Source organism: Prunus mume, linkage group LG4, assembly GCF_029339155.1.
Source record: "Prunus mume cultivar Tortuosa linkage group LG4, ASM2933915v1, whole genome shotgun sequence".
NCBI classification, from domain to species: domain Eukaryota; kingdom Viridiplantae; phylum Streptophyta; class Magnoliopsida; order Rosales; family Rosaceae; genus Prunus; species Prunus mume.
Window position 1 is genome coordinate 24,145,154 of NC_142701.1, and position 15,380 is coordinate 24,160,533.

Below are 15,380 nucleotides of genomic sequence, written 5' to 3' on the forward strand. Positions count from 1 at the left end.
TTATAAAATGCATCAAAACATTATCCGTCTTTAATTTTTCAATGCCAAAGTAGTATTAATTAACTTTGCATAATCAAGTTTTTCTACCATGTCTTTTTCAATAGAAAATATAAGCAATAATCTTGTGAGTTTTTACCTTCTTGTTCTTCCTCGAAGATCATTTCCTCTTGCAGTAGAGATTCAATAATAAATTGCTTTTTTTTTTTTTTCTTGTGTTGAATAGAGCATATTTCCTATATGCTGCTACGTTATTTTGGTTTTTGCTAAGGTATATGCTACTAGGTTAACCTATTCAACTAGGTTAACTTATTAAAATGGTTAACTTTAAAAAAATAATTGGACATTAATAAGTTTCCATTTTTAGTTTTAGAGTAAATAATTGGGCTTTTTTATAAAAGTAGTAATTGGGCTTAATATAATATTAATATAGTACCATTTATAAAAATTGGTGGTCCTTCCAATTTGGAGGCCCTAAGACCATCTCCAACTATGGGAGGGAAAACCCAAAATTTTGGATTTTTAGCCCAAAACCTTCTCTAATCCATGTATTTGGAGAGAGAGGGGCGGGGGAATTTGAGTTGACTAAAAAAGGGGCGGAATTTCGCCCTAGATTCCAGTCCAGGCAGAATTTTTGTGGGGCCCAATTCGTAGCAAACAAGAGCCACGTGGGACCTCATTTGAAGCAAATGATGGGCTGTTGCCCACTACCCCAAGTTGTTGGCCACATGTCAAAGCCTAGGCAACTTAAAAATTGCACTTCAATGGCTGCATTTCAAATGGGCTTCTTTCAATAATTTTTTTTTTCCAAACCTAAAGGCTAGAAATCAACGGCTGATATTAAATTTTGGCTGGATCAATGGGAAAAATAATAATCCAATAGCTGAAATTTAAATCCAAAGGTAAAAATAAGTAAATATATTATTCTGAGTTGGATGCAACCTCAAAACATATCCTAAACTCTATATAAATACCCATCAATTTGTTAATAAAATTATGTTTTTGAAATTTCAAAAAAATTATGTCAAAATATTTAAAAAAATAAATCACGGAGTAATATGCAAAAATTAACTAAAAAAAACATTAACCACAACAACAAAATAGGATTATATTATTCTTTAACAATTTAATAAAGTTGCGGACTCAAATTATGAGTCCGCAAGGATGGAGGAAAAAACAGTTTGAGTCTTAAAAATACATGAATAGTTGTATTTTGGAGGGTGAAATTTTGGGTTTGAGTCCTCTAAGGTTGGAGATTGCCTAAGCGACTGCCTTGCCCACCTATGCTCAGGGCCTCCCCTACCAGCTAGCTATCTAGCTAATCAACTAAAGGTGGTGTGTCACGCCCCGATTCGAAAATAGGGATTATCTCCGAATTAAGGCATGAATCATACCATAGTTATATAAACAAACTCCTATAACTATGATATGATAGAAATATAGCCAATAATATTACAAACTTATTTAATAAATACAAAGTTAGAGTCGCAGTAGCTCAAAGTTAGTTACACACACTAGAGTCATATTCCAACAATTTATTCCTTAATAATTTTACAAACATTGACTAACAACACTAATCTAGTCCTTTGGTGGCAACTTCTTCTTCCTCAGAATTTTCATTGGAACCTGCAACATCTATTAGGGTGTGAGCATTTTTAATGCCCAGTAGAGTACTGTAACATTCCCCTCCCCCTCCTCTCTCAAAGCCAGTTATCATCGCTAATCACAGTGATATGCATTAAACAATGATGAGATAAAAGTGTTATGCATATGCGATGATGTCATGAACTCACTCCCTTCTAAACTCACTAATTCATACTTTAGGGCATCAAACCTGCATGTCCCAGATCATACATTTTACCACTGTGACTCCGAATACCGTAAAATATAAACTAGTACCCATCCGTCCATTACCCTATGTTTATTTTGTTTACAAATTTCTCAACTTTCACTTTTCATTAGAGGCCCTGCTCCCATCACCTCATTATATTCAAGCCCTGCTCCCGTCACTTGAATATATTTTACTTTTTTTCTTACTCAGATATATCTAAAACCTTCTCATACCCCTTAGATATACCTTAAACTACACACAGACCCAACACAACTATATTTATGTTCCATATATAATGCAGCTCAAACATTCATTAATCTTCGCAGAATGATAATAATTCAAATAAGTAAAAATAATCATATTTCAAATTTAATCACATGGATAGTAATATTCGTCAAACATCACATAATACTAAATAAACATTTATAAAACGAAACAATAGTATTCGTCTAACAATATCCATCAAGCAAAACAACAAGATATTTATATTTAATACTATAGTCTAATCATTGGGAAAAAAGTTAGAGACTCTACCTCGTGTCCAAGAAGCTAAAATGACGAAATTACACTTCGGAGGTTGCTGGGTTCTCTCCCGTTCCTAGATTTGAAAAATAAACAACATAAATGAAGTTATAAAATCTAATTTTATAAAAACATTTTTATCTCTTAACATAGAGAGTGCACCCCACTCTCCAAGCTAAACCTCTCAAAACGACCCGAAATCTATACCATTGGACTCAGATCGAGAAAGTGAGTCGGATGGACTAAAAATATGGCGTCGGAGGCTGCCGAAACAGCCGCCATGTGCCGGAGCTGTGAATGGGCTTGTTTTCGGTTACTGTTCATCGTCTAAAAAAAATCCTGCAACTTCCTCTGTTTTCCAGATTAAATCCCAGATTTTGTGAGACATTTTGACCAATCAAAAGTAAACGAAAATGGGAAAACTTGTGATGGTTTTGAAGCTTGATATCTCTAGTTTCTAACCCAACAAATCACACTGAAAACATAAATAAAAAGAAGGAAACTAGCTCCAAAGTTAGGGCTCGAGGCTGGTTTTCTACAGAAAACAGATTTTGTTTTTCTTAACTTTGCACATGTGTTTGACCTATCAAAACTCAACCAAATTCAACGAAACCATTTTTTTTTCGTTCCTTGCCATGTCTAGTTTAAAACCCAAAATTGACTTCCTCAAACACTCAAAGTATTGGGAGAAAAAGAGAGCCAAAATGAGGCTCGCGGGCTGAAAATTTCTAGAAAATGATATTTTCCAGATTTGGTTCAAAGTTGTTTCCAATCATTCTAACACCCCCAGGTTGTTCATAAAGCTTCTAAAACACTTCTAAACTTCATACCTATCAATCGAACTCATCAACAACTCACAAGGAAACCAAAATCTACAACACCCACACTTGAAAAATTTCTCTATCCACCCAACCCGAAAATAGAAATTCAACCTCTTCCAATTCAATTTTTCCTAACACTCATATGACTCAAATTATTCTTTAAGAGACTAAAATCACACAGTCACAAAGTAAAAACCAAAATTTTCGAAATTGACTCATCTTAGAGAATTTTTTCTTCTCTTCCTCCTATTCTCCCTTCTCTTCCTCACTCAAATTTCATTTCTTTCATCCCCAAACTTATCTTAGTTTATGCAATTAATATCCTTAGCCTAAACTAGGTGACTCACCTCCAATAGATGAACAACTCATCCCAAAATCAGATTTTTAAAGAGAATGTAAGAGGGAATGGGGGAAGAATGAAGGGAAGAACAAAGGCTTGCCTACACAGGTTGCCTCTTTTATTTATATATATATATATATAAATATATTTTTTTATAAATAAAATTTTAAACTCATAATTAAGATTAAATAAATAAATAAATATATGCATATATATATACTTTGTTCCCTAGATGTTACATGGTGGGAGTTAACCACTACAACTCCCAATCCACGAGGGAACTAGCTACCCAACATATGGAAGAAGTTTGAAGACAAGAACTCAAGCTAGGGCCAAATAGCCCAAATTAATCTAAGGGCTCGTTTGGGACTACTTCTCTAGGAAGTACTTCTGCTTATAAGCGCTTCTAACAAAACCACTTTTATTATAAAAATCTTGAATTTTCATAAAAAAATTAAAGTGATTCATGGAAAAGCACTTGGGATTGCTTCCAGAAGAAGCACATAGCAGGTGCTTCTCCAGGAAGCGCTTCTATGACCCAGAAGTGCTTTAAGTTAAAAGAAAGTGTTTTTGGCCCTTCTAGAAGCACTTCCAAACATGCCCTAAATAAAGTGTGGTGGGCAATTAGCTTACACTTACGTACTATTCTCCTCCAATGTAATAAAATCACTTTATTCAACTATTGTCCTAAACCCCTTCACCACATAAACCAACACCGGTATCAGAGCAACATCACTCACACCTCCTAAATTCCAACAAGTGGTATCAAAGCAATCACCCTACAATCTAACAAGTAGAAATCCTAACCTGGTTTGGAGGTTTATTGTCTGGGAGCTTCACAGTTGTGTAGGCAGCAGCTCCAGCTAAGGCCCCAAATGTGGGTGCAACGTACCAAATAGATCCACAATCCCTTATAATTTCCTGCAGCAATAGCCGGACCCAAAGTCCGGATAGGATTCATTGAACCCCCAGTTGTTGGCCTGCCATGTAAATATAATATTATTTAGATAAACTATAAGATTAAATAATTTTCATTTAATTTTCTATGCATGCTATTTTCAGCAGCAGAAAAAGAAACAAGAAAAAAGAAACAAGAACAAAGGTTACTCACCCTGCCACAAGAACGTCGAGCAATACTGTAGCACCAATTGCCACACCTGCCATCCCCCCTACCTGTATATAGAGACACATGCATCATCAAACCCTAATCTTGTGACCTAACTAGCACTTAGTGAGCACTAAATGACATATATACCGCACGGGTATCAGTGGCTACGGCAGTTATAGTAAACATGAGAATGAAAGGGACGATGAACTCGAGTGCAAAAGCTTGGCCATGGATCACTGAAGGAACCGTAACTCCACCAGACATGAAGGATGGAAGACACCCTTGAGCGCAAAACTTGCAGAAATTGATGCGGAAACCTGCACTATTATGTAGAGGGGAACTTGGGACCATGGGAAGTGTCGAAACGTTGCGAAGGCAAGGGTGACCGATGGGTTTAAGTGTGCTCCAGAGATGGCCCGTGGACAGAATGACGACCATCACTGCTAGGCCTGAACATGCCGCATTGCCTAGCAGTGTCTCTACACCATGTTACTTCTCATTCACAATAGGTCCTGCCGCTGCTGAAAACACAAAGATGAAGGTCCCTACAAACTCCAACCCAAGCTGTAAGAGTTGCTAGCGATTAGTGATTAATTAGTGCTAATATATAGCTTAACTAGCCAAGTATGTGCTTTATTTGATTTCAAAAGAGAAAAATCAAATTAGGGGTTCGTTTCGTAGTACGTACCTTCCTGAAAAGGGTGACATTGGGAGCATGGAAGCTCGAAAAGCATTTGGTTCCTCCTGGCATTAAGGAAGAAGGATGAAGGATGAAGGAAGAGAAGTAGAATACTAGTTGGGGTTTTGTTTATATACAGATTATAAATTTATGGTGAAGGTGGAGCTGAATTAAGTGATGGCTAGTAGATGCCTGCATATGATATGCTTGCCTGAGTGCTTTGCATAAGCACGTACGACATCAAAAGTCAAAAACTCAAAGCCAACCCCTCTTATCATATAATAATCATAAGAGGTGAAAAAAGAAAGAGATACATAAATAAAAATAAAAATAAAAAGGGGTATTAGTATCTTAGTTATATAAAATAAAATTTAAAGAAGAATTCCATCATGAATAAATGAAACACTGTGACACATAAGTTCACATCAACATACGTTTTGGTATATATCAGTTTAAAGCCAATGGTTGTTTTTATTATTATTTATAAATGCTTGGGCAGGAAGTTAAGCAATGTAAGGTGGCCAATGTATTGCATGTTCAAGGAAGCAACTTGTGTACTAAAAAAAATTATCTATGAAGAATTAATTAATTTAATTGGAGTAATGTCAACTCTATTAATTTATTTGTTCTAAAATTAATTAAATTTATCTACAGAGAAAAATAATTGAAGAGAACATAAGGTCAAATGTGTATTATACCTTTATATATATAGACATGGCAGGCAGTTCTAAGTTTCTAACAATGGTGAAGTTGTTCTGCTTCTACTAAAATTTCTTTAGGTTCAACAAACGAAGTTGAAGTCAAATCTGCAGATACGAACAATGGCTGCCACGAAAAGGTAAGATGGTTTCATTTTAAAAATCTTCAAGCAGTTTTTTGGTTCTTGAAGGTTTTTGCTTCAGTGCAAGTGATCAGATTAATTATAAAATATATTTTAATAGGTATGTTTATTAATTTGTAGGCCTGAAGATGTTGCCAGCGTCGACGTCTACACCGCAAAAGGTCTCCTCAGCGTAGGTCACCGTTATCTGGATGTCAGGTGTGGTTGATCTTGAAATTAAAGGATCGATGCCATGAGTTTAATTCAATTCAAGATCAAAACTAATGCGACACAGAAAAACAGAAGAAGAAAAAAAAATTTGGGTTCTTGATTTTTGAGCTATTAATTTGTATAATCAAGTCTTGATTACAGTTTCGGCTGAGTTTCACAGGATTTAGAAAAGAAAAAGAAAAAAAATGAGAGACGATCCTTTTGCGCTTTCTGATCCAATGCTAAAAGAAATTTTTTATATTAATAGGACGGTTGAGGAGTTCAACAAGAGCCACGTTGAAAATGCCTTGAACATTCCTTACATGTTCATCACAGAAGAAGGTATAATGTATTCTTTACTACCCTTCTCCTTGCCTTCCTCCATGTTTATAATGACATCCGCATGATAATAAAGTGCGGACATCCAGATAAGATATGTATATGTATGATAATAATTAGGTTTTGTTTTGTTTTCTTGTGTTAATAAGCAGGTAGAGTGAAAAACCCTGAATTTCTCACCCAAATTTCCTCAATTCTCAAGAAACAGGACCACTTGGTCGTGGTATAAATTATAATTACTAAAACTTATGATTTTCCTTCTTCCTTTCATGAGAACTCTCAACTGATCAGTCCCGAATTTTTTTTACTTTTTTATTTGAAGGGTTGCAACAGTGGAGGCAGATCACTTAAAGCTTGTGTTGATATTCTCAATGAAGTAAGTTTTTCTGGTACTGGCCTGCCTTTGTTTATTAGTTAATTATATCATGAATTTCATTTTCCTGGTTTTTATTATTTTTTCATAAAATTATAATTTGAAGGGGAAAATTTATCAAAATTGGAAAATTAATTGCAGGGTTTCCAGCATGTGACGAACATGGATGGGGGCTACTCTGCATCGGTGGACAGTGGACTTGCCCATGACAAACCCACTGAAGACTTAAAAGTCGCTTGCAAGTTCCGTCCTTGAAATTTATGCAACTTTAATTTGTTCAAACTATAAAACGATTAGTACCACGATATGTGTCTATAATTTATAAAGGTGGGATTCAAGTGATGTAAGTGGATTTCAGTTGAAATAATATTATTTTTAAATGTTGTACGTGTAATGTTACTCTATGTGAAATGTCTTAAGACCACGTCTCTATGTTATAAATTGGTTTTGGACCTCGCTTGAGTAAGGCGTAATTCATTAACAAAAATTAACAATTTCAAGTAATCTCAATAAGTAATAAAAATACAAAAAATAATGGCTTATTTGGAGCAATGGTCCCTCAACTATACTCAAAGTTACATTTTGGTCACTCAACTCCAAAAATAGTTACAGAGGTCACTCAATTAAGTGTTGTATTGCACCATTAGTTCTTCCGTCAAACTCTGTTAAATTTTCTGTCAAAAGTGAGGATAAATTCAGAAATTCATCCACAACCCTAAACCCACTTCCTCCATTGCCGCAACCCACGCCTTCCTTCTCCAATTTCTCCCAACCCCAATCCCTATTTCTCTGTCACATTGGGCACCCATCCCCAGCCCGTATTCCTCAAAATACTCCAGATCCAATTCTCACCATCCCATCCCTTCCCCACCCAATGTCTTAGACTTTTTTTTTTTTTTGCCCTTTTTAAATTTTTAAATATAGAAGAATTAGTTTCTTTACTTTTGTTTTTTGGCCTACTTCTTTAATTAAATATATGTAATTGAGCAATGTCTTAGCCTTATTGAATTACTTTAATTAATACTTATATTTTAATTATTATTTAATATAAAAAATTAAAGAAAAAGTCCACAAAATAATTAATTTATATTTATTAAGTCTTTTGTGAAATTGTTTGGGCGTCTTAATTAAATTTCTCCATAGCCTAAGAGCCCTATCCGTTATTATTAGGCCATTACTCGAGTATCTATTGTCCATTTTTTATTTTTCACTTTTCCAAAGTTATTACCCGTATAAAATTTTTGGCACTTTCACGTTTAATATTGTATTATACACGAACGCACGTATTTCTCAAGGTTAATACACTTATTTTTTACAAAAAATTCACGTATTATACACATAATTCTAATATATTATTGAATAAAAATAATATGTATTTAAAAAAATCTCAGTTTTTCCCTATTTCTTTTAGTATAGCCATGCTGCTATACCCGTTTTTTCAAATTTTTAATTGGAAATAGTACCGCTGTACCAGTTTGACACGTGGCGCAGAGGACATGGGCGGGTGTAGAAAGAGTATAGCCGACCGGCGATACTCTTTCCCCAAAATTTTTTGTTTTGACACGTGGCACATACACTGGCGTCCTATAGTATAGCGATAGTTTAGCCGTACGGCTATACTATTTAAAAAGAAAATTTAATCTGGAATTTTTTATATAAAAGAATTAGTTTCTTTACTTTTGTTTTTTGGCCTACTTCTTTAATTAAATATATGTAATTGAGCAATGTCTTAGCCTTTTTGAATTACTTTAATTAGTACTTCTATTTTAATTATTATTTAATATAAAACATTAAAGAGAAAGTCCACAAAATAATTATTTTATATTTATTAAGTCTTTTGTGAAATCGTTTGGGTGTCTTAATTAAATTTCTCCATAGTCCAAGAGCCCTGTCCGTTATTATTAGGCTATTACTAGAGTATCTATTGTCCATTTTTGATTTTTCACTTTTTCCAAAGTTATTACCCGTATAAATATTTTGGCACTTTTACGTTTAATATTGTATTATACACGTACCCATGTATTTCTCACGGTTAATACATTTATTTTTTTACAAAAAATTCACGTATTATACACATAATTCTAACTTATTATTGAATAAAAATAGTATGTATTTAAAAATATCTCAGTTTTTCCTTTTGTTTTTTTTTTAAATAGTATAGCCGTTCGGCTATACCCGTTTTAAATTTTTAATTGAAAATACTACATGAACCTCTTGCCACGTGGCGCATAGGCTCTAGGAAAGAGTATAGCCCGGTGATACTAGATTCTTTCTGAATTTTCTTTAAGAAATAGCATAGCTATAAGCTTTTGCAATTTTTTTGTTTTGACACGTGGTCCCTATGCCCAGGGTGCGTCCCTTTTTTTTAATATATAAATAGTATAGCCGTGCGGCTATACTATTTAAAGAGAAAATATAATCTGGGAATTTTTTATATAAAAGAATTAGTTTCTTTACTTTTGTCTTTTGGCCTATCTCTTTAATTAAATATATGTAATTGAGCAATGTCTTAGCCTTTTTGAATTACTTTAATTAGTACTTATATTTTAATTATTATTTAATATAAAACATTAAAGAAAAAGTCCACAAAATAATTAATTTATATTTATTAAGTCTTTTGTGAAATTGTTTGGGTGTCTTAATTAAATTTCTCCATAGCCCAAAAGCCCTATCCGTTATTATTAGGCCATTACTCGAGTATCTATTGTCCATTTTTGATTTTTCACTTTTCCAAAGTTATTACCCGTATAAAATTTTTGGCACTTTCACGTTTAATATTGTCTTATACACGAACGCACGTATTTCTCAAGGTTAATACACTTATTTTTTACAAAAAATTCACGTATTATACACATAATTCTAACATATTATTGAATAAAAATAATATGTATTTAAAAAAATCTCAGTTTTTCCCTATTTCTTTTAGTATAGCCGTGCGGCTATACCCGTTTTTTCAAAATTTTTAATTGGAAATAGTACCGCTGTACCAGTTTGACACGTGGCGCAAAGGACATGGGCGGGTGTAGAAAGTGCATAGCCGACCGGCGATACTCTTTCCCCAAATTTTTTTGTTTTGACACGTGGCACTTACACCTTGGGCGCGTCCTATAGTATAGCGATAGTTTAGCCGTACGGCTATACTATTTAAAAAGAAAATTTAATCTGGAATTTTTTATATAAAAGAATTAGTTTCTTTACTTTTGTTTTTTGGCATACTTCTTTAATTAAATATATGTAATTGAGCAATGTCTTAGCCTTTTTGAATTACTTTAATTAGTACTTCTATTTTAATTATTATTTAATATAAAACATTAAAGAGAAAGTCCACAAAATAATTATTTTATATTTATTAAGTCTTTTGTGAAATCGTTTGGGTGTCTTAATTAAATTTCTCCATAGTCCAAGAGCCCTGTCCGTTATTATTAGGCTATTACTAGAGTATCTATTGTCCATGTTTGATTTTTCACTTTTCCAAAGTTATTACCCGTATAAATATTTTGGCACTTTTACGTTTAATATTGTATTATACACGTACCCATGTATTTCTCACGGTTAATACATTTATGTTTTACAAAAAATTCACGTATTATACACATAATTCTAACTTATTATTGAATAAAAATAGTATGTATTTAAAAACATCTCTGTTTTTCCCTATTTGTTTTTTTAAATAGTATAGCCGTTCGCTATACTAGGCTCAAGAGTATAGTAATACTAGATTCTTTCTGAATTTTCTTTAAGAAATTTACTTTTTGTTTTGACAGCCCCTATGCCATGGGTGCGTCCCTTTTTTTAATATATAAATAGTATAGCCGTGCGGCTATACTATTTAAAGAGAAAATATAATCTGGGAATTTTTAATATAAAAGAATTAGTTTCTTTACTTTTGTCTTTTGGCCTATCTCTTTAATTAAATATATGTAATTGAGCAATGTCTTAGCCTTTTTGAATTACTTTAATTAGTACTTATATTTTAATTATTATTTAATATAAAACATTAAAGAGAAAGTCCACAAAATAATTATTTTATATTTATTAAGACTTTTGTGAAATCGTTTGGGTGTCTTAATTAAATTTCTCCGTAGCCCAAGAGCCCTGTCCGTTATTAGAGTATCTATTGTCCATTTTTGATTTTTCACTTTTCCAAAGTTATTACCCGTATAAATATTTTGGCACTTTTACGTTTAATTTTGTATTATACACGTACCCATGTATTTCTCACGGTTAATACATTTATTTTTTTACAAAAAATTCACGTATTATACACATAATTCTAACTTATTATTGAATAAAAATAGTATGTATTTAAAAACATCTCTGTTTTTCCCTATTTGTTTTTAAATAGTATAGCCGTTCGGCTATACCAGTTTTTAAATTATTTAATGACGTGGCGCATAGGCTCTGGGAAAGAGTATAGCCGCCCGCGATACTAGATTCTTTCTGAATTTTCTTTAAGAAATAGCATAGCCGCTCGGCTATAAGCTTTTGCGCAATTTTTTTGTTTTGACACGTGGACCCTATGCCCTGGGTGCGTCCCTTTTTTTTAATATATAAATAGTATAGCCGTGCGGCTATACTATTTAAAGAGAAAATATAATCTGGGAATTTTTTATATAAAAGAATTAGTTTCTTTACTTTTGTCTTTTGGCCTATCTCTTTAATTAAATATATGTAATTGAGCAATGTCTTAGCCTTTTTGAATTACTTTAATTAGTACTTATATTTTAATTATTATTTAATATAAAACATTAAAGAAAAAGTCCACAAAATAATTAATTTATATTTATTAAGTCTTTTGTGAAATTGTTTGGGTGTCTTAATTAAATTTCTCCATAGCCCAAGAGCCCTATCCGTTATTATTAGGCCATTCCTCGAGTATCAATTGTCCATTTTTGATTTTTCACTTTTTCAAAGTTATTACCCGTATAAAATTTTTGGCACTTTCACGTTTAATATTGTATTATACACGAACGCACGTATTTCTCAAGGTTAATACACTTATTTTTTACAAAAAATTCACGTATTATACACATAATTCGGACATATTATTGAATGAAAATAATATGTATTTAAAAAAATCTCAGTTTTTCCCTATTTCTTTCAGTATAGCCGTACGGCTATACCCCTTTTTTCAAATTTTTTAATTGGAAATAGTACCGCTGTACCAGTTTGACACGTGGCGCAAAGGACATGGGCGGGTGTAGAAAGAGTATAGCCGACGGCGATACTCTTTCCCCAAATTTTTTTGTTTTGACACGTGGCACTTACGCCCTTGGCGCGTCCTATAATAAATATAGCGATAGTTTAGCCGTACGGCTATACTATTTAAGAAGAAAATTTAATCTGGAATTTTTTATATAAAAGAATTAGTTTCTTTGCTTTTGTTTTTTTGCCTACTTCTTTAATTAAATATATGTAATTGAGCAATGTCTTAGCCTTTTTGAATTACTTTAATTAGTACTTCTATTTTAATTATTATTTAATATAAAACATTAAAGAGAAAGTCCACAAAATAATTATTTTATATTTATTAAGTCTTTTGTGAAATCGTTTGGGTGTCTTAATTAAATTTCTCCATAACCCAAGAGCCCTGTCCGTTATTATTAGGCTATTACTAGAGTATCTATTGTCCATTTTTGATTTTTCACTTTTCCAAAGTTATTACCCGTATAAATATTTTGGCACTTTTACGTTTAATATTGTATTATACACGTACCCATGTATTTCTCACGGTTAATACATTTATTTTTTTACAAAAAATTCACGTATTATACACATAATTCTAACTTATTATTGAATAAAAATAGTATGTATTTAAAAACATCTCAGTTTTTCCCTATTTGTTTTTTTTTAAATAGTATAGCCGTTCGGCTATACCCGTTTTAAAATTATTTAATTGAAAATAGTACAGCCGCCGGTGGAACCGCTTGCCACGTGGCGCATAGGCTCTGGGTAAGAGTATAGCCGCCCGGCGATACTAGATTCTTTCTGAATTTTCTTTAAGAAATAGCATAGCCGCGCGGCTATAATCTTTTGCGCAATTTTTTTGTTTTGACACGTGGCACCTATGCCCTGGATGCGTCCCTTTTTTTTAATATATAAATCTTATAGCCGTGCGGCTATACTATTTAAAGAGAAAATATAATCTGGGAATTTTTTTATATAAAAGAATTAGTTTCTTTACTTTTGTCTTTTGGCCTATCTCTTTAATTAAATATATGTAATTGAGCAATGTCTTAGCCTTTTTGAATTACTTTAATTAGTACTTATATTTTAATTATTATTTAATATAAAACATTAAAGAAAAAGTCCACAAAATAATTAATTATATTTATTAAGTCTTTTGTGAAATCGTTTGTGTGTCATAATTAAATTTCTCAATAGCCCAAGAGCCTTATCCGTTATTATTAGGTCATTACTCGAGTATCTATTGTCCATTTTTGATTTTTCACTTTTCCAAAGTTATTACCCGTATAAAGATTTTGGTACTTTCACGTTTAATCTCAAACAATGCTTCATTATAATTCTCCTATTATCGAAGATGATATTACAGTTCAAAATCAAGATAAAGAAAAAACATATTCTTGTTAGCAAATTTGTATGGAGGAAGAATGATTCCATATGACTGCGATATATAATATAATATGAATATTATATATTATATGTTTTATATGCCCCTTCTTAATAAATAGGACTGATGATACTTCGCTCACAAGCTAGTTGTTATAGGTCAAGTATTAATTGTCTCCATTTTCAGAATCCACGGTTAATAGATCTAGTTACTCAAGTGTGTGCCTCATTATGAATCCAAAACAAAAAACCAAAAACAAGTACCCAAGTAAGAGCCAACCATAGACTTATTACCTCGTTATGCCGCACAGGAACTGCATTATATTCAGAAGCAGCAGATAGGATAAGCAAGACGGCATAAAAAGTAAAAGCGAGAAATTACAATGCTGAATAAAAACCTTCAAGAACCATTTCTTACTTCAAGCGATGTATATGATCCTATGCTTGAACCAAACATTGATATAGTCATGTATAAGATAATACTGGGATGCTATTGAACCCAGCATCGTTGGCTCTACATTGTCTTCATTCATCTTGATGCATCCACTGTCTTCCAGATCCTCAAATGTGTTTTGCACTAACCTGCCAAAATAATCAATAAGTAATCAAAGCAATGCCACCGAAAGAGAGAGCATATCCTGATAAAAGAAAAAAAAAATCCATGAGAATTGAGCATGGTATTACCTAGACAAGTAAGAGCTGAGAGCTTCAGGTTCAGTATTGTCCAAGCCATAGTAAGCTGGATTAAACATCTGTACAAAACTATGCTCATGTAAGATCTTGTACAGGCTCAATAAATCAAATACTAAGGACACTAATCAAAACCAAAGGCTTTTAACTTGTGTCTTCACCATATTTAAGTACAAGAGGATCATCGTGCTGCTCCTGTCATAGCAGCAATGCAAATGATAGGCGTTCTGAACTTTTACAGCAAAAAAAAGATAAGTGTGACCAAAACCATCATTTGCAATATATCTGTGATTGATATTGGAAAATCAACATATCTCTTTGTTTGCCCATCATAATATTCTGTTCCCTGCAAGAGAATCAACACTTACGTAAATTTGTCCTGAAGAACAGCTGCTGCAATATACTCCTGCTAGAAACCTTGTATATATAGGAACCAAATGAAAAAGATACCGCACAAATTTTGCCTCACCTTAATAATGACCAGATGATGACCTGGAAGGTTTACACCCCATGCCAATGTGCTGGTACAAACCAATACCTATAATTTAATACATATGCCTAATCAGTATATAAAGTAAGAAAATGATCTTTTTTATATTCTCTTTTCCTAATGTGTTTTTCAGGAAAAACTCATGCTTACTGAGGTAAAACAGAAATGCCTGAATCTTGTTGTTTGCAAAAAGCTCCTCAACCAGAGATCTATCTTTGTCATTCAGACCGGCATAGTGTAATCCAATGCCAAACTACAAGGTGTTCCTCAGGTTAAAGAACCATCTGCTGGGCTTCTTCTGGGATACCAAGAAACTGCCTTGGATGTTCATCTGACGTTGCGAACTTCAATAACAGAAAAGCACCCAAAAAATCGAATCAATGCAGCAGCCGAAACTGAAGAAAAAATAAAATCGAAGCTTGAGTTGAGAGAGAGGCTCAAGACTGAGTATTTGAATTTTGAAGATTAGACTGGAGTGCAAGCTTCGTGTTCGTTTCTCTGTCTCTTCATATCACTCGCGCACCACATTCCTCTGTGAGTGCAAGCTTCGTCTGTCTTCATTTGGAAAAAAAAGACACGACTCGCCGAGG

At 33.0% G+C, this 15,380-nt stretch overlaps 1 protein-coding gene and 1 pseudogene across 3 annotated transcripts; one reads left to right on the forward strand and one right to left on the reverse strand.

Annotated features, from left to right (window-relative positions):
• Positions 1-4,297: 4,297 nt before the first annotated feature.
• On the reverse strand, positions 4,298-5,375 carry LOC148918234 (putative aquaporin NIP5-1; annotated as a pseudogene).
• Positions 5,376-6,019: 644 nt separating this feature from the next.
• LOC103329096 (Rhodanese/Cell cycle control phosphatase superfamily protein) lies at positions 6,020-7,459 on the forward strand. 3 transcript variants are annotated; one of them, XM_089049718.1, is made up of 6 exons: positions 6,020-6,136; positions 6,260-6,337; positions 6,597-6,670; positions 6,817-6,890; positions 6,990-7,056; positions 7,182-7,459. In XM_089049718.1, the coding sequence occupies exons 1-6, from the start codon at positions 6,120-6,122 to the stop codon at positions 7,247-7,249; spliced, it is 378 nt and encodes a 125-aa protein (XP_088905844.1). In that variant the 5' UTR covers positions 6,020-6,119; the 3' UTR covers positions 7,250-7,459. The 3 variants fall into 3 exon arrangements, with proteins under 3 accessions (XP_088905844.1, XP_016649223.2, XP_008229745.2); XM_016793737.2 differs by having other exon boundaries at positions 6,990-7,043; XM_008231523.2 differs by having other exon boundaries at positions 6,820-6,890; positions 6,990-7,043.
• Positions 7,460-15,380: the final 7,921 nt, after the last annotated feature.